The 18866-nt window shown below is 36.2% G+C and overlaps 1 protein-coding gene across 1 annotated transcript in view; it reads right to left on the reverse strand.

Annotated features, from left to right (window-relative positions):
* The window catches only part of TMPRSS11D (transmembrane protease, serine 11D), a 44262-nt gene extending 27306 nt beyond the window's left edge, over positions 1-16956 (reverse strand). Inside the window, exons 1-3 of the mRNA XM_014541791.1 lie at positions 16873-16956; positions 3299-3420; positions 1822-1940 (exon numbers count right to left, since the gene is read on the reverse strand). Coding sequence (XP_014397277.1) covers positions 1822-1940; positions 3299-3420; positions 16873-16880 — 249 coding nt within the window. The 5' untranslated portion in view covers positions 16881-16956. The remainder of the gene's footprint in view (positions 1-1821; positions 1941-3298; positions 3421-16872) is intronic.
* Positions 16957-18866: the final 1910 nt, after the last annotated feature.

Raw genomic sequence — 18866 nt, forward strand, 5'->3', positions numbered from 1 at the left:
TTAATTTAATAATTTTTTTTGTCATTGGGTAATATGTTCTGAAGACTTAGTGAATATCTTCCAAATGTGCTGGTAGGGCTTTTAAAAAATTAATTTAGTTCCTAGTTTTTAAATTGTTGAACATATGTTTTGCTTTATTATGCCATTTCTCTTCAAATTAGCCTTTTGCAATTTTACATATGCTCTACTAAGGATGAGCTGAGCTAACATACCTGGTCTGTCTGTCAGGGACGGAGTGACCTCCTGAAGGCTGAGGACTTCTCTAGCATCTTACTGTAATGACAAATAATGGGGTTCCATTCCATATGATGAAGCTGGGGGTCTACTCAAAACTCACTTTGCAGTTTGCTTCCTTCATTGAGCTAAGTACACAGCTGAGGCATTTCAAGATATCTTTGTGTGGATGTGAAAACTTCATTATGAGTAACTGGCCTCCTGAAATGTATATCCATAGTAGCTTCTTCAAGAAATTTAGGAATGTCCATTGGCTTGAAGTCCAAATAATGGAATCTCATGATATAAATGATATAACTAAATATTTTTGTTGCTTTCTCATAACAGATTGGGAAGAGAAAGTAGTAAGTTGGGGAGAAGGGTTGCTAAGATAGAAGGTAGAAGTTTTATCTGCATTTCCATATTTTCTGTAATATTCCCAAATTCAAGCTCTTGACTTTTGGATTTTTTCTGGACCATTGTTATGGCCTTCTAAATAGTCTTATTATACAGGCTCTTCTCTTCATAATCTAATTTTTACATTTCTGAACACAAATCTGTTGAATCCTGTTCCCATCCTGCTACCTCCTACTGAAGACTTTTTGCCTAGAAAATAAAGTCCAAAGTTGTTAGCTAGCACCTTCTCCCCTCTGTGCCTTGGCTTATATTTTGATTGTTGTGCGACTTACTCATCTTTACAGACAACCTGAGAAGTCATCTATATAAGAAGCCACCTCTGATCTCCGTGACTGAATGTAATTTATCCTCTCACCACAAACTCATGTTTGCCATGCTCTCATGTCATGTACCCATTACAGTATATATCTTGTATCATAAGTATTTTTAGATTTGTTTAATCTTTCATGTTAGACTTAGCTCCACCAGGGCAGGGCCCACTATCCATTTTTTATATGTTCACAATGTTTTGCAGGATTAATGTTTAATAAATGTTTATTGTAGGAACAGGAGGTTCCCATTCCTGACAATAAACTGATGTTCTCAATGTTAATCCTACATCTACCTCCTGATATAGATTCTCTTCCCAAATCATTCTAATTCTGATATTTATTCTGATCTTATTAAACATTGAAATAATATACCTAATGTCCCTTGCTCTAATTCCATGCTCACCAAGCAGTTGTCTCATACTTTTGCCCCCAGTAAGGTTTCCATCCATGGGAAAAATGTGTTAGACAAGTGGATGATTCAGTCCCCCAGCCATGATAGCTTTTATTGTGGATTTACTCAGTGGTTCCCAAAGTATGGTCCTTGGATCACTAGCATCAGCATCACCTGAGAACTTGTTAGAAATGCAAATTGTTGGGCCCACTCCAGATGCACTGAATCAGAAACTCTGACATTAGGGCCCAGAAATCTGTGTTTTAATAATCCTGCCCCTTCTAACACTTTTCAGGCATGACTTAAGAAAATGTGGATAAGAATTAGTATACTAGCAGATTAACTTAGAAAAAGCAGAAACACATCTTTTACCTTTGAAGAGAGAAAAATATGTAGAGCACCTAGCAATTGCAAATGTATTACAAAATAATAGGTTTATTATCATATTTTTTTATGATGGAATAAAGAACAGAGATAATATTAACTTACCGCAGATTCAATTCTTCCACTCAAATTTCTATACTCTTGTGTAGCTGGTGAATTTAACTTATCGTTATATGTAACATTTGGGATTTCAAAGCTGCTAGAGTAAAAGTAAGATTTTTTATCTGTAAAACAAAGAAAAAGCACATTACTAAGTACTTTAATCTTTAGTTTATTCAGAACTATGGGAGGCTATATTACATAATTTAAAAATTTTGCTTCTATTAAATGAAAGAATACTTTAAACTTAATATAAATGTATTTATAATAAAACTAGAGGCCAGGTGCACAAATTCGTGCACGGGTGGGGTCCCTCCGTCTGGCCGGTGGTTGGGGACAATCGGGGCCGGCTGGTGGGGGGAGGGACCGCTGCTAGTAAGATTGTGTTTTCAGAAGACAGATTATAAATTAACAAATACTTAGGTACATCCAAATTTTAGGATTGACACTTAAGGTTATTTTATTTTGTTTAAAGTATTACAAATAGTAGTATATATGTCTCCTTTTTTCCCTCCATTGACCTCCCCTGAGCCACTTCTTTGCCTCTGTATCTATTTTTGAAACTTTAAGTTCTTTAGAACATTTTGTTTTTACAATCTATAATAATCAAAGCATAAATGCTAATTAGACCGGACATCCTTCCTTCCAGACAAAGCCGCAGCAGGTGGGGGCCGAGGCAGAGGCAGCAGAGGCCCCGGCCGCTGCAGCAGAGGGAGGGGGCTGAAACCAAGGCCCTTGCACAAATTTCGTGCATTAGGCCTCTAGTTTTATCAGGTTATTAAATGAAAAGAGAATCATGGTATTAATGAAAAATCAAAATAGGCAAATTCTAGTATTAGAAAAGTACCAGGAAATTTTTTTCCTTTGGCTATAATACTTTTGCCTGGGTAATAATGTTTATTAGACTAAAAAAGGCCAAAATAGAAGAGAAAAATATATAGATTGAGGGAAAATATAGAAAAAAATATATAGTTAGGAGATTATAAGCAAAAAATATAATTATCTTATATTAGGAACTAAAAGTGGCAATTAAAGAAGGCCAAAATTTTTAAAATATTAGTTTCAGGTATACAGCATAATAGTTAGTCAATTATATAATTTACAAAGTGATCCTCCTGATAATTCAAGTACCTACCTGATACCACACATAGTTATTACAATATGTTGACTATATTCAAGATGCTGAACTTTACATCCCCTGTGACTATTTTGTAACTACCAATTTGCAACCATCAGTTTGTTCTCTGTATCTTTGAGTCTGTTTCTGTTTTGTTTGTTCATTTATTTCATCCTTTAGGTTCAGTATATAAGTGAAATCATATGGTATTTGTCTTTATCTAATTTATTTCACTTAGCATAATACCCTTTATGTTCATCCATTTTGTGCAAATGGTAAGATTTCAAGGAAAGCCCAGTTTTTAATCTGAAAGTGTATTTAGTTATTTAGACTGAAAAGTGGCTCTTTTAATCTTCTGGTACTTACCAAAAGCTAAAAAGTGGATCAGTAGACCTATCGTCACTGCCAGGATTAACACCACTGCGATAACAACAAAAAGCACTACATATGGATTCAGGAATCTTGAGGTCGATGGCACCCGTGCTGGCCTTTGAACAAGAGAAAAACATCACAGGCTACTTATTTCATGCAGAGAAGCTATTATTTTAGTGCTCATGATCATATTCTGTCTTCTTAAACCTATTAGCTTGCACATGGTTCTATTTATGAAAAACCAAGTGATTCTTTTTATATATATATTTTTAATTGATTTTAGAGAGGAAGGGGGGGGAGAGAGAGAGAGAGAGAGAGAGAGAGAGAGAGAGAAACATCAATGATGAGAGAGAACCATTAGTTAGCTGCCTCCTGCATGTCCCACACTGAGGATCAAGCCTGCAACCCGGGCACTTGACCTGACTGGGAGTCGAACCGTGACCTCCTGATTCATAGGTTGATGCTCAACTATTGAGCCAGGCTGGCTGGGCTGAAAACCAAGTGATTCTTGATGGGAATTTAGTCCTGGAAATAATCCTGACCTGGACAACATTCTCCTTAATGGTTTTTCTTTCAAAAATTTTTCAGCATGTTGTTGACATGTAGTTGCTAGAAGAATAAGGAAATCTAACCTATGGTTTGCAGTTGTTTTCCCTTCTTCCAGTTGATGAAATTCTCAAGAATAAAAACCAAATTGTTCTCTGTTTTGCTATAACTTCTTCCAGGACCCTATGTGGGACACTTACTATAGTAATCTCCCTCACCTGAGCACCATCCTCAGGATTGTATAGAAAGAGATCATTTTGAGTGGGGCAAGGATGGACGGAGTCAGAACAGTAGCATTTTTCACTGTTATATTATCCTTATTATAAAAATGGGCATGTGGCCAGAGGCCGAGAGCTGAGGTCCAGGAGAGTAGCAAGCTCCCAAAATGAATTAGAATTGCACCACCAGCAGAGGATTTGTGTGATTTATTCCTTTTTCTCATGAATCTGTCAACTGCAATGTAATCCAATAGTATCTGATATTGCATTAGGCATATAGCCCAGGTACTATCTTTTATACTGCCTTCCTCTCACTGCACACACACTCATACTGGGGAGGTCGTCAGAAGAGCTGAGTGTGAATTCCTGTTCTATCCCTTGTTTGATTGGTGATCATACTGTTATTTATCTGAGACTTCCTTTACCTGAAAAATAGGAATAATCATACCAGCCTCATAAGGCTGTTTTGAAGGTCAGTAAGGTTATGTTAGTTATATTTCTAGTTAAATCAGTTATTCACTAGGCTGTGAGCACCTTGAAAGTAAAGATGGTATTCATGCTATGTTTCCGACACTTCTGTAGGGTGCCTGGCATACATAAGTGATTCATAAATATTTATGATATTTATAAATATTTGTTGTATGTGTTAACACCTGGCCATGTTTCAAATTTTAAGATTTTTACTGAGCTGAAAGTATTTTACATTTAGTCAGAATATAGTCTGACTTTCATTTTTTTCCATTTGTTTTGCCAACATTCTGGTCTACGTGTGAAGGGAATGCTCTGAGGTCAGATATTCCCAGACATTTATAGGTTTCACAGCAGGGTTGCCTAGTGGTGTCTGGGCTCTGCCCAACTCACAGACTTATGGAAGGGTACCTCCTGGCATTTTGCAATGTACCCCCTGCATATCATATGTTATGGCCCTGGGACTAGTAACATGTCAGATTATTGGAGGTGGACATAGAATTGCTAACTTGCAATTTTGTTGAATAAACACATTAAAAATTGACCATGCCTCTGGCCAGGCCAGTGTGGCTCCCCAGTTGAGCATCAATCTATGAATCAGGAGGTCATGGTTCGATTCCAAGTCAGGGCACATGCCCGGGTTTGAGGCTCAATCCCCATTAGGGGGCATGCAGGAGGCAGCCAATCAATGATTCTCATCATGGATGTTTCTCTCTCTCTCTCTCTCTCTCTCTCTCTCTCTCTCTCTTTCTCTCCCTTCCTCTTTGAAATCAATAAAAAATATATTTTAAAAAATTGACCATGCTCAAATATTATCATTTAGTAGAAGGGCATTGAAATATGTAAAAGTAGGAAGGACATAATCTCAGAATGATTAAAAAAGATGATGAATAATTAGACTTTAGTTCTAGGATGTCTTTTTACTCCAGTGCTCCTATTTGTTCATTTTGCTCTACTAGTGAAACTGATGCTCACTGACACTGGTCCAGAGTCCAATGTTTAGGAACCACTAGTGGTAATTTCCAAGTTTGGAGAAAATTGGCACTTTGACATTTGTTGACTTTTGATCCTATTTACTCCTGTTACTTTATGGGATTGTCCTGTCAATGACAAGCGATCACCAATGCACATAGTGTTTGGTATTTGTGAGTTCAGTGAATATTAGTGGCTGCCCAGCAGTAGGAGAGCCAAAAGGAGACAGCACTGGAGGCAAGGGTAAACCTAAAAATCTAAATAAATTTCAAATGGATTGGGCTTCCTCCTCAACCAGGGATTAACTATTTCCAGAGGCGAACATGTCAAGATTTATGGATGTGAAGAGAGAAGTACTGAAAAACAAAGTTTAAGTTGGAGGTCCAAACCCCAGAAAACCAAAACATAAAGGCTGGAGTCAGCACATGCTTTAGCTTGGATGAGCCTCCCATGGGAATGACATTAGAGCCGACTTTGCTTCAGTTCATAGAAAACATCTTAAATTCAATGACTGAAAAGCATCATGAGGCATATGACTCAGTAAACAAAGGGCGTGGAGCTCAAATTATCTTAATCTCACAAGCCATATTTAATTGCATAAGAATGGATTGTTCCACCCTATAGAAAATAGCTGAAAAAAATGTCTGCTCTTTTTTTAGTGCGGTTTGTCCTTAAACCTTTGTAAGTGGCTGGCTTTAAAGCTTATGACAACACAAACTCAATTGTGGACAATATTTACTTTGTAAACTATTAGAGAAAATGTGTTCCAGACACTGTCTACATTTTTTAAAATATATTTTTATTGATTTCAGAGAGGAAGGGAGAGGGAGAGAGAAACATCAACGATGAGAGAGAATCATGGATCGGCTGCCTCCTGCACGCCCCCTACTGGGGATCGAGCCGGCAACCCAGGCATGTGCCTTTTCGCCAGAATAGAACCCGGGACCCTTCAGTCCCCAGGCTTATGCACTGAGCCAAACCAGCTAGGGCCACTGTCTGAATTTTGACTCACAAAGCAATGGTTCTGGGCTGAAGTGAAGTGAGCAAGTTAGGGGTGAGGATACATCAGAGGGAGATAAAGTGAGAAAGGCAAGAGTAGGGTGTCGGCAGGTGAGAGGAGATCATTTGGGGCTTTGTATGTAAGGGTTTTGGTCTTTATTCTGAAAAAGACAGTCTTTGAGGGTTTTGAGCAAAGGAATGACATCAGATCTATTTCTTTAATAGGCTCACTCTGGGAGGTGCAGAAGAATAGTGGGCTGGGGATGGAGTGGGAGATGATTTGGGAAATCATTCAGTGATTGATAGGAGAGATAATGGAAGCATACACAATGGTGGTTGCATTGGAGGTAGTGATAAGTGGTCAGAGTCTGGATATATTTTAAATTTAGACCATGGAAGATTTGCTTATGATTCACTTATGAGATGTAGAAAAAGGGATCTAGATTGAATCTAAGATTTTTGTTTCTTTCCAATCAACCTTTTAAAATCTTTCAAGGGATTTTTTTTAAAAAAATTAAATCTTAGGTTTTAACACTCTCCCCTTCCCCTACCTCATTTGAAATTTATCTATAGCTTTTCATGATCCTCAGGATGGCATCCAAACCTTCCACATGGCATTTAAAGTCCATTACAGTCACCTCTGGAGTCTTATCTTCTGCCACATACTCATCTGCCCACTTATCCCCAGTCAGACACCTGGCGAATTCTCATGTTATTCTTAAAATAATTCAAGCATCTTTCTTTTCCCTTCTTGTGATCTCACTGCTCCTTATCTGATCTCATATGCCCAATGAATTTCTCTATTATAGTCCTTATCCCTTCATGTGGTAAACAATGATTGTATGGCCTGGGCCCACATCTAGGCTGTAGCTCATGAAAGGTAGAGATGCATGGATACGTCCTGTCCTTAGCACAATACCCATTATGAGTCCATATGGGGCTTTGTTTATGGAAAAACTGATGGATGAGACTGTGGAGATGAGTTTAAAAATAATTGTACTGTAGTTTGGAGGGACTTTAAATACAATTGTATGCTATCCATTCTTGTTTTGAATACTGACAAAGTACAGATAGGAGAATAATCTATTTAGTGCTTACCATGTATTTGGCACTGGATTGAGTTTTTCTACATCATTTAACTTAATCCTGGTAAATAACTCTGGTTTATAGATGATGAAATAGAGGCTTAGCTACTCAGCTAGGAAGTGACAGAGCTGGAATGTGAATCCAGGTCTGTCAAGCTCAAACTGGAAAAATGTCCACATCAGATGGGAGGAGGTTTTTTGTTAATTATCATGTCGTTGTTACTAATTTCTATCACACTACATTACCCTTGATGCTAAGAGATGGAAAGTCCAAAAATATTTGTACAAACCTTTTATTATAGAATATGCAAACACATACATTTTAATATGCGTGTTTACATTATATATTGAAGCATTGGACTTATGAAGAATATGAAAATGGTTCCAAAGTGAAGGGACAAATTCTATTTTAGTCAGTTTCATTAACTCTAAGTGGTTACCACTGGGCAGGCAGTAGAGATGATCCAATTCAATGATTTAATTTTTTTTTAAGTTTGAGGAGCACTTTAAATAAGGTCTTATTTGGAAGGTCAATAATAAACAGAAGAAAGTGGAGTAGCTTTTCTGGTTGAACTTGAGATGGGTGAAAATGACCTATTTTCTCACTGAATCAATCCAATACTTTTACTTATTTCTAAAATTTTTTTGTTGATTAACTTGATGTCATCTTAGTTGATATCGACTTAGTTTATCAACTTGGTAAGCTTGAGTACACTGTACAAGGAAAGAGACACAGGATTCATTAGGATTGTACGACTGGATGTTGGCAGTCAGTGCCACAGGTTTAAGACTTCTTATTTGTTTTATTAAATTATACATTCTGAAAACTCTGGGCTTATATGGAAGATAAGAATCCTATCCTTTGTAATAGATGACATAGGGAATATAGTCAATAATATCTTAATAACTATGTAAGGTGTCAGATGGGTACTAGACTTATCAGTGTGATCACTTTGTAAGTTATATAAATGTCTAATCACTATGTTGTACCCCTAAAACTAATATAATATTGTATGTCAACTGTAATTAGACAAAGAAAATAATCCTGTCCTTGAATCACAAGCATGCAACACTATATGTGTGTGTACCTTTGGAATACACTACATGACATTTTAAAATATTCAATGGTTTACTTTCAGTTTATTTTTTATCTTGGGTAGCATATAAATAAGCTTATATTTCCTGATGATATAAATTACTTTATCCTTCCTGAGGATACAGAGGCTAAGCAAGTGGTGAGGGACCCATGCTAGAATGCTTTTGTGAAAATTAGGAAAAGGCAACTTCTCTGGCAGACAGAGCCAATTATAAAAGGGTGCTCCTCAGGCTGCATTCAGCTCTACTCTGGGACAGAAAATTTGGCACAGAGCTTAGGCTACATATCTGCTTCCAATCTTCTCCTGAATTATCCATTTTTGTATATTGCACAAACTATACAACTGTGTATAGCAGTCCTGTAATGATGTGTCGAAATTTGGTAACCTGCTACTTGTAGGGAAAGCCAATGTAGGATTGAAATTCTTCTCACAAAATTTGTAAGTTGATATGAACAAGTGACTAGTATGAATATATGTATGCATGTATGTATGTAAGTATATATGTATATATGTAATGACTAAGTTGGGAGTGATGATGATTCATGAGAACCTGCTGCCAATGAAGCTAGGAGTATGGGCTCAATTGTTTCATAAGCTGCTTAGGTTTATCCTTTGCTGGGACTCAGGCTCTTTTGAACAGATCTAAGTCCTAGAGTCAACCTCATGAGAGGGTGTGGCCACAACAGGGCAAATCTACCTTTACTGCTGGGAGAAAAATAAATGCCTTCCCTAGTGATGCTCCATTCATACTTTGTCTAATTGGTTATAAACATGAAGAAATCTTTATTATATATGGAAATACATGGGCATTTTCTCCATTTTATTGTTGTTATAACATTAAATATATTTAAAGTTGATTTACAACAATTATTACTTGATTTTAAAAGATTTCACTGGGTTCTAATATTTAAAGGTGTATTAAACAATTATTAAAGAAGAAAAATAGATTAAGCCTCATCATAATATATCAAATCTTATTTATTTGGACCCTACTAAATTGAAAAATACTTCCAGTTTTATAATATAGTCAATAATGTCCACTTTATGCTTCTGCAAAAAAGTAAGGCAGATGCTGATTTTTTTCAATTAAAAAATGATCATTTCTCCTTTTTGAGATTTCCTTTGTTCTGATATCAGTTATGTTTTTGAAATAAATGATATGAGATTACCTGAGCAAAAAATTAAAAAAAAGAGGGATAACTCATAGATATGGACAACAGTGTTGAGACTGTGGAGGGGAAGAAGGTGGGTGGAGCTGGAAAAGGGCATAGAGGGGCTACATGGTGATGGAAAAAATAAAATAAAAGTAAATTAAAAATAATATCATGAGAAATGTAAAAAAATTTTAAAAAAGATTTGGCAATTGACTTTAAACTGAGCACAGTGTTTAATTCTTTCATTAAAAGACATTTAAGGGGATGTGGAAAGAGAATTGGAGTTAGGAGATTTGCACTGTAGAAGTAGCTTTGAGTAATTGTTAATAGAAGATGTCTGGAGACTACTGACTGACAAAGAGTCAGTTAAAGACTTAGAGCTATATTCTGGTTACTGCACTACTAAACTTACAGTATACTTGCTTTTAGAAGGAAGGCTATCTTTGCTGGAACTGTACAGTTTGCCCAAAGGATGGGTTCTTGCATCAATAATTGAGATTATAGAGCCTTGTTAGTGTGCAAATGGGCACAATGTCAATATGGTAGGTGGTGGCTCTTCTACAAAGGTCAGCCTACCTAGGTGATGTGAAAACAACAGAAAGATGGAAATATTTATTTTGGAGCTTCATGATGCTGATATTTTAAGTATATTTCTCTAGGAGTCACCAAATTCACAAAGTGATGAAAGCAATACCTTGTTGACTCTACCATTGTTGAAAGATGTGTACCTAGTGTTTCAATACCAATGCCTGTAACAGAGAAAGTCCTGGAACAGGTTACTGATCTGCTAATTAAGGGTAGGGAGAGGCCAGCATGTACTCTAGAGGTCACTGCTGTTCAGTGTTAGTTTCCTTCTGAGCTCTAAAAAGTTAGCTACTGACAGGACCATTGAGCTCAGAGTAAACTAACAAAGCAAGAAACTATTTAGATGAAGATTTGCTTCCTTGTCCATTTTCCTCTAAATAGCACTTTTTCCTCCCTGGATTTAGTTTTAAAACTTGGTTTTCTTTCTCCTTTGCCATTTTTTAAATTCTTCCCCTTCATTTATTTTCCTTTACTCTTAATTAAAGACACCAATATTATTTTGGTAACTTTCTTCAAATTACAAAGCCATACCAATGACAATCTAACTATGATATTTGATACTTTATTGCCAGAATGCTTCTTGAAAATGAATACTTGAAATTAATTTTTGTAGCTATTGAAATGATGAAAATATTTTGAATTTGTATTTCGGTGATGGTTGCACAATTCTATAAATATGTGAGAATGCACTGAATTAATTATACCCTTAAACATGAGAACTTTTGGTATGTAATCATATCTCAGTGCAGCTGCTAAAGAAAATTAAATTTATCTTTTAATGATTATTATTTACTCTAATAACAAAATTATCAAGCTTTCTGCAAAGAATTGTCTGTGAGGGTGGGCTTAAACTCACAAGAACTGAAAAGGACTCAATAACCTGTTCAGTTCAAGTTTCAAGGGCATTTTCTAGAAAACAGTTCTCTCAGGCATTGGGATACAGTGGTGTGTTATTGTTGATGGCAAGCCATTTGTTACAAATAATAGTTAAAGCATCAGAGTTTTGAAATGATTTACTTCTTTTTAAAAAAATATATTTTATTGATTTTTTACAGAGAGAAAGGGAGAGGGATAGAGAGTTAGAAACATTGATGAGAGAGAAACATCGATCAGCTGCCTCCTGCACACTCCCCACTGGGGATGTGCCCGCAACCAAGGTACATGCCCTTGACTGGAATCAAACCTGGGATCCTTGAGTCCGCAGGCTGATGCTCTATCTGCTGAGCCAAACCGGTTAGTGCAAAATGATTTACTTCTTACACAATTTAGAGCAGCTAATTCTAACATAACATTCCTCTCACTCATTTGCATTTTTTAATTTTTGGTGGAGCAGTGTTTCAAGTAAGGCATTTGGAATTGCTTATAATCCTGGTCAGATCCATGAAAAAGAGTGATTTTTAAATTTTTTAAATCCTCATCTAAAGATATGTTTTACTGATTTGAGAGAGAGAGAGAGAGAGAGAGAGAGACAGAGAGACAGAGACAGAGAGAGACATTGCTGTATGAGAGTAACATCGATCAACTGACTTTGTGCATGCCCCCACTGGAGATCAAACTAAAACCTAGGCATGTTCCCTGACCACCTGCCCAGGCAACCTTTCGGTGCACGAGATGGTGCTCCTACTAACTGAACCACAGTGGTCAGGGCCAAAAGAGTGATTTTATTCAAGGCTCTGACTTCTCTGTTTTCTAAAATCCAAGTACATAAACAATCCTTGTCTACTATAAGATTAGTATGAAATGTTCAAAACCTTAACTTATCACTTTGTCAAAATATACTGACTCTAATATAGAACTAGATACATGTTTGCTTTTTACAGAAAATAAATGAGTAACAGATTTAAGGGTCCTTTCTCCCAGCTCAATGTGACCTGATTTGTAGTATTAAACTGCAAGTGTCAGGATATTTCATTCATTGGCTCTACAAAGTGCGTCCCACTGAGGTGGGAAATTTGGTATATCACACTCCAGAGAAGCACAAGCAGCATTATTATTATTTTTTTGCCCAAATGTGTTCATCTTCCAATATTTGATTTGACTGTGACATAAAGACTCAAATGTAAAAAAGATTCTAACCACTGCCAAGGAAACAATCCTGATTAATTTGTATAGAAGGATATATAATAGTTTTTAAACATTGTTTACTTAGGTAGGAGAGCAGGGAGACAGGAAAGGAGGTATTATGCAAGATGGGGTAGAAGAAAGAAAAACATAATTAAATGCACAACTTAAAGAAGTAAAAATCTATTAGTAAAGGATCTAAAAAAAGAAAACCATTTCCTTATAGACGGGATGGGATAAGTTAACAGGCATGGCATGATAGACAATCCAGAAATTTCCTGGAACTATTCTCAGTACAGCTAGAGAAATGAAGACTAGATTCAGAATCCCATATGTATTCATCATGGTTAGTTCTATTTAACTATATCTAGTAAAGGATATTGTTCTTATGGGGGGGAAAAGTGGCTTTTAATGAATCATGGACCAAACCCAAGGTTAGTTGTTTTAAGTACTCTTGAGTAATATTTAGTTGCATTAATATATTTTTTTAAAACAACATCTTTACTCAACCTCTTCTGAATTTAATCCTACTGGCTCCTTGCCCAGATCATCTACAGAAGCGGAGGAAGGAGTTGTGGTTCTCAATATCATCTGTCCAGGATGATTTCGTGTCATAGAAATATGAGTAGTTTCAAGATCTCTGATACTGATTTTTTTACACAGTAGAATGTATTCCTTAGAGCTCAGAAAAAAATAAATGCAGATATATATCTTATCTTGGGAAGCAGAATGCATACTGGGGTTAAAATTGTTGAGGTGATCAGAAAAGCTGTTTGACATGAGGTAAAATCACTTCTCTGGACTTTTGGAAGAAGTCGATTCCAACTCACATGGATGACTTTGAGGGGTTCAGGGCTTTAGGAAAGAAGTAACTGCAGATGTGGTGGAAATAGCAACAGAACTAGAATTGGAAGCAAAGTCTGAAGATGTGCCTGAATTGCTGTAATCTCATGATAAAACTTTAATGAATGAGGAGTTACTTCTTATGTATGAGTGGAGAAAGTAGTTTCTTGAGATGGAACTAATTCTGGTGAAGATGCTAAAAAGATTATTGAAATGACAACAAAGGATTTAGAATATTACATAAACTTAGTTGAAAAAGTAGTGGCAGGGCTTAAAAGGATTGACTCCAAGTTTGAAAGAAGTCTTACTGTGAGTAAAATGCTATCAGAGAGCATCATGTGTCATAGAAAAGGCATTCCTAAAAGGAAGAGTCAATCAATACAATAAAATTCTTTTAAGAAATTGTCACAACCACCCAGGCTTCAATCACCCTGATCAGTCAGCAGCCATCAATATTGAGTCATAGTTACTCATTCAATGGTTTTAGGTTTGGGATGTTGCTTTTATTTTACATATTATGAACACACGCTAAATTTAGACTTAAAGAATACTTTGAAAAACTTAAATAATGGCAAGTTTTTTTGTGTTTTGTTTTGTTTTTAAACTCAAAAGAAATAGATCCTCCAAGTTTGAGTAACACCTTTTAAGGAATTGGATTGGATATCGTCAGGTTTCCTTAAAACAGTAGATATTGATTCTTGTCCTCATGTTTTATTTTAGGGGTGTCAACCATAGTCATCTCAGGAGTTGGAGTGGTATAAGAGTAAGTTAAGTAACAAATCTCTGAGAAAATAGCTTGGGAGTGCATCCCGGAGGACAAATTGATAGTGAGCATGAGAGAATTTGCTGGAAAATATATTATCCTAAGTGACTGATTGCAGCTGACCATCCTATGTATTATATAACTCCATCACCACTCCCTTATTAGTAAAACATTTGTTAACCAAAAATAATATAAATTTTTTTATCACCACCATTAGTAAAACATTCTGGCCAAATTCAGCAACTGTTTTAGTATGTGGCCTTGAGGATTTTGTGGGCAAAAACTTATACTTTATACGCACTACTTAAATACACTTGCCTAGTTTTTATTAAGTTATATATCCTTTGCCTAATTATTTGCAATGCTGAGCATGGTTTTTTAAAGTTAAAATAGACAATTATAAACTAGAATTGAGTTTGAAATGCATTTTTGACAGATAACCATGTCCCCCCTTGCTTCCTGTTGTCTTGGACTGTTAGGAGGCAGGGCACCTGACTGACTGTCTTTGGCATGTCTGTAGTCAGTTAATTGTATTATGAGCACAAACAAAGGGAAGAAAATGGAAATAAGATGTGTTATGATGGGAGGAATCTTGCTAAGACTTCTCTGTTCCTAAGCTGAGATATGCCCATTTACACCAAATCTTCATCCTATTGTCCAAACATCATCTTACACTTTTATTGTAATTTAGTGGACACTCTCTTAACGGACCTAAGACATCTGGAATATCCAAGGATTTGAAAGAAATGATGATTAAAAGGAATGATGATCCTATCATGATAACACAGCTGCCCAAGTTCCTGGGCCCTGTAATAAGGTTTTCTTTTTCAGAGAAGGGAAGAACAGATGGGAAAAAAAGAAACACACCATCTCTGCAACCTTTAGGAGAGGACAACCTGGAAGGGTTTGACAGTTTAATTTATACATAAAAGTAATCAAACCATCCAAGAGAGCCCATTCGCAACCAAAGAGATCTCAGAATTACTTGGAAATTTACCTAAAACTACTTTAAAATGATCTAAAAAATATTAATTAGTTTTCATTTCACTTCTCTTACCCTATTTGAATACCCTGCTCCCTCAGAGCATATGGAGGAATTGTGAAATAGTGGAATTTGGGATATTTTTAAAAATTGTGTTTCTTTATGCTCTCTGGAATATTTCAGCAGAGAAGAAAATTTTAGTTTTAATTCATTCCTTGCAATATTAAACTCATGCAGATGTACTGACTTAGAAGTAAGATTATCAGAACAAAAATACGTTTATTTTTTTTAACACCCTCAGCCATTTAAATATGCTCTCCCCTGCCCACCGAAAATTCTGCTCTTTATTCATGTTGCCAGAAGGAATTATTTCCCAGTCACAGGTCTTCAAATTGATAAATAAGGATCCATAAGTTATTTTCAAAATTTCATCAATTTGGTATGATAACTCTATTTTATTCTGATAAAAACCAGCCAATCAGTATATAAATTACTTTATATATTTTGATTTATTTTCATGAATTCTCTATATCCATTGCATGAATATAAAATAATTGATATTATTTTCTTTATGTTACTGGTAATTATTAATTATTGTTTATTGGTGGAAACTTAGGCTGCTACCAATTTTCACTCTTTTATGTATATATTTAAATGCACACTATTGTACATATATTTTTAATTTATTTTTTTAAATTTATTTTCAATTATAGTTGACATACAATATTATATTAGTTTCAGGTATACAACATAATGATTAGACACTTCCATACCTTATGAAGTGATCACCACTATAAGTCTAGTACCCACTTAGCACCATATATAGTTATTACAATATTATTGACTATATTCCCTATGCTGTATTTGATGTCCCCATGACTGCTTCTATGACTGGTAGTTTACTAGTATATTTCATAATCCCCTGCACATATATTTAATTATTAAAATAATTTTTATTTTGGTTAAGTTTTCTAACATTTGGGACATTTAAAATAAGCTCAACTACACTTAACATAGCCAACACACTATTCATGCTTTGACCTATCCCCTTTTAAAATCACATCAGTATCATATTTTTCTTTGTCATGGAAAAACAAAAGGAACAATTTGTAAACTCATAGATGCCCACACCAGAAACATCAAATTATATAATTATTTTGAGACTGTACTGTTTGACTAGATTAGGCTACACCTTGTTTTTTATGTGAAAGTGTATAAAAGGAAATATTTATTAACTGAAAACAAAACTAGATAAATACTATTTTCTTCTTAAGTTTCAACAAGAATTTACTTGAAAATAATGATGCCATAAGTATATAAAAAGTAGACAAATAATGTCTTTACTTTCTTAAAGAAAACTTCAGGATTCATTGCATATTTAATAGCTAGTAATGACACTGCAACAGGAGTAAAAATACAGAATCCTAAAAAAAATTTAAAACAACTGAGTTTTTTTTTTACTGATTTCATTTAATGTTCACACCCATCACTTTTTGAAAAATTGAACATGAGAAAACAAAAACACTTCCTTATTTAAAGATATGCTGTCATAATACCAAGCCATCTCTTTAGATTTTTTCATTTCATAAAAAAAAATGTAGTCAAGCAGCCAAGAATCTTATTTAAACAATATCAAGCATATTATCTTAAAATTTCTAAGAGTGTTAAAGAAGTTTCCAAAAAAGTAACTAGGAGCTTGCTAGACACAACCCGAAATTTTAAGCTTCTGTATGTTTTTCACATGCTCTAAGATACAGTAAAACTTCTAAAACTACAGAGTCAGAAACGTACTTACCTATACATTTTAATGCTGAATAATGAAGAGGTCCTTTTTTCTTGCTGCTCTGAGGTTTTCACTCAAATGAATGACTGTCATGTATTATGTGTGATCCATGAAGGAGCTGAGGTCAAAGGAGGAAATCCCATGTGATTAATACCGAACTTGTTAGACAAGTCTGAAGGAATCAACTTGAACCAATAGAATGACTGTGGAACAGAATCAGAAATAGACAGGGAATTTCACAAACCAGGAAGAATTTCATTTCTTCTGGTTAAATTGTGATTCAACACCATAAGAGGTGACATGTATTTTGTGGAAGCCTACAACCACTCCACATACTGTAGGGTATTTACTTTTTTCATTTAAAGAAGATGTGACACTCTTGCCTGTGTTATATCGTCACATAGCTCATTCTTTGCCACAGTATGCCAAGGACTATCAGAAAATACTTTCCATATGTCAATGAATTCTCCTGTTTGAGAGAAAATACTGTTTTCTCATTAGCATATGAAACAGAGATTCAGAGAAGTAACTGAGTAGGTGTACAAAGTTGTATAATAATCAAGTAGAATAGTTTAAACTAAAATTCACTTTGTCTTTTTCTAAGTATGTATTTTGAAAAAGTATTCTAATTACTTCTAGTAGATGAATGGGCAATGGAGCATAGTACGAGTGTGTGTGGGGTTAGAGTAAGGATGGAGTGTTGAGTGATGTTTGCAGACAGGAACTATGACCAAGAAACATAGAGGCTAGAATAATGTAGAAGCGAGAAAAAACATTCCTGTTTAGTGTGTTGAAAAGAAGTAGGAAATAAATTTGGAAGGTTATGCTCGGATTACTTTGTGAGAAACAAAGAATGCTAAAGAATTGGAATGTATAATAGAATTAGATTGGATGTTAAATATTGATTGAATTCTAGTCTCAGCTTTTTCACCAACTAATGGGAGCCTAAGGGGGGAAAATCACTTATTTCTCTGACTCTCATTTATCGAATGAGAAATGAGAAGTTCAATCAGGTTGCCTTAGAGGACATTTCCAAGTCTAAAGTCCTATGACTTTACCTTGTAAGTCAATGGTAACTGCTAACCAATAAATTCACACCAGACTCCCTTGCTTTCCCTTATATATTTTCATCAGATCATGTATTTCATGCCTGATATTCTGATTTTTTAAAAATATATTTTATTGATTTTTTTACAGAGAGGAAGAGAGAGGGATAGAGAGTTAGAAACATCAATGAGAGAGAAACGTCGATCAGCAGCCTCCTGCACGCCCCCTACTGGGGATATGCCCGCAACCAAGCTACATGCCCTTGATGGGAATCAAACCTGGGACCCTACAGTCTGCAGGCTGACGCTCTATCCACTGAGCCAAACTAGCCAGGGCATGATATTCAGATTTTATAAGTAAAACAAAGAAAGATTATTTTTAAGACTTTTGAACAAAGTTAACTAAACAAATCATATTCATTTCACATGTTAACCTTTAAGTTCTTTTCACATGTTCAGGTATTTTTCACACAGTTATATAGAAACTAGAGGCCCGGTGCACAAAAATTTGTGCACTCGGGGGGCGGGGGGAGGGGGGTCCCCCAGCCCGGCCTGTGCCCTCTCGCAGTCTGGGACCCCTCGGCAGATAACGACCTGCTGGCTTAGGCCTGCTCCCGGGTGGCAGAGGGCAGGCCCAATCCCTAAGTGCAGCCCCTGGTCAGGCTCAGAGCAGGGCCGATTGGGGAGTTGGGGCGCCGCCCCGTCATGCACAGAGCAGGGCGGATCGGGAGGTTGCAATGCCACCCTCAGTCACGCTCAGGGTAGGGCCGATTGGGGGGTTGGGCCCCCGCCCCCTGTCACACTCAAGGCAGGGTCGATGGGGAGGTTGCGGCACCACCCCCTGTCACGCACAGAGCAGGGCCCATCAGGGGGGTTGGGGCGCCACCACTGTCACACTCAGGGCAGGGCCGATGGGGAGGTTATGTCTCTACCCCATCACACACAGAGCAGGGCCCGTGG

Source organism: Myotis brandtii, unplaced genomic scaffold, assembly GCF_000412655.1.
Source record: "Myotis brandtii unplaced genomic scaffold, ASM41265v1 scaffold28, whole genome shotgun sequence".
Classification (NCBI taxonomy): Eukaryota; Metazoa; Chordata; class Mammalia; order Chiroptera; family Vespertilionidae; genus Myotis; species Myotis brandtii.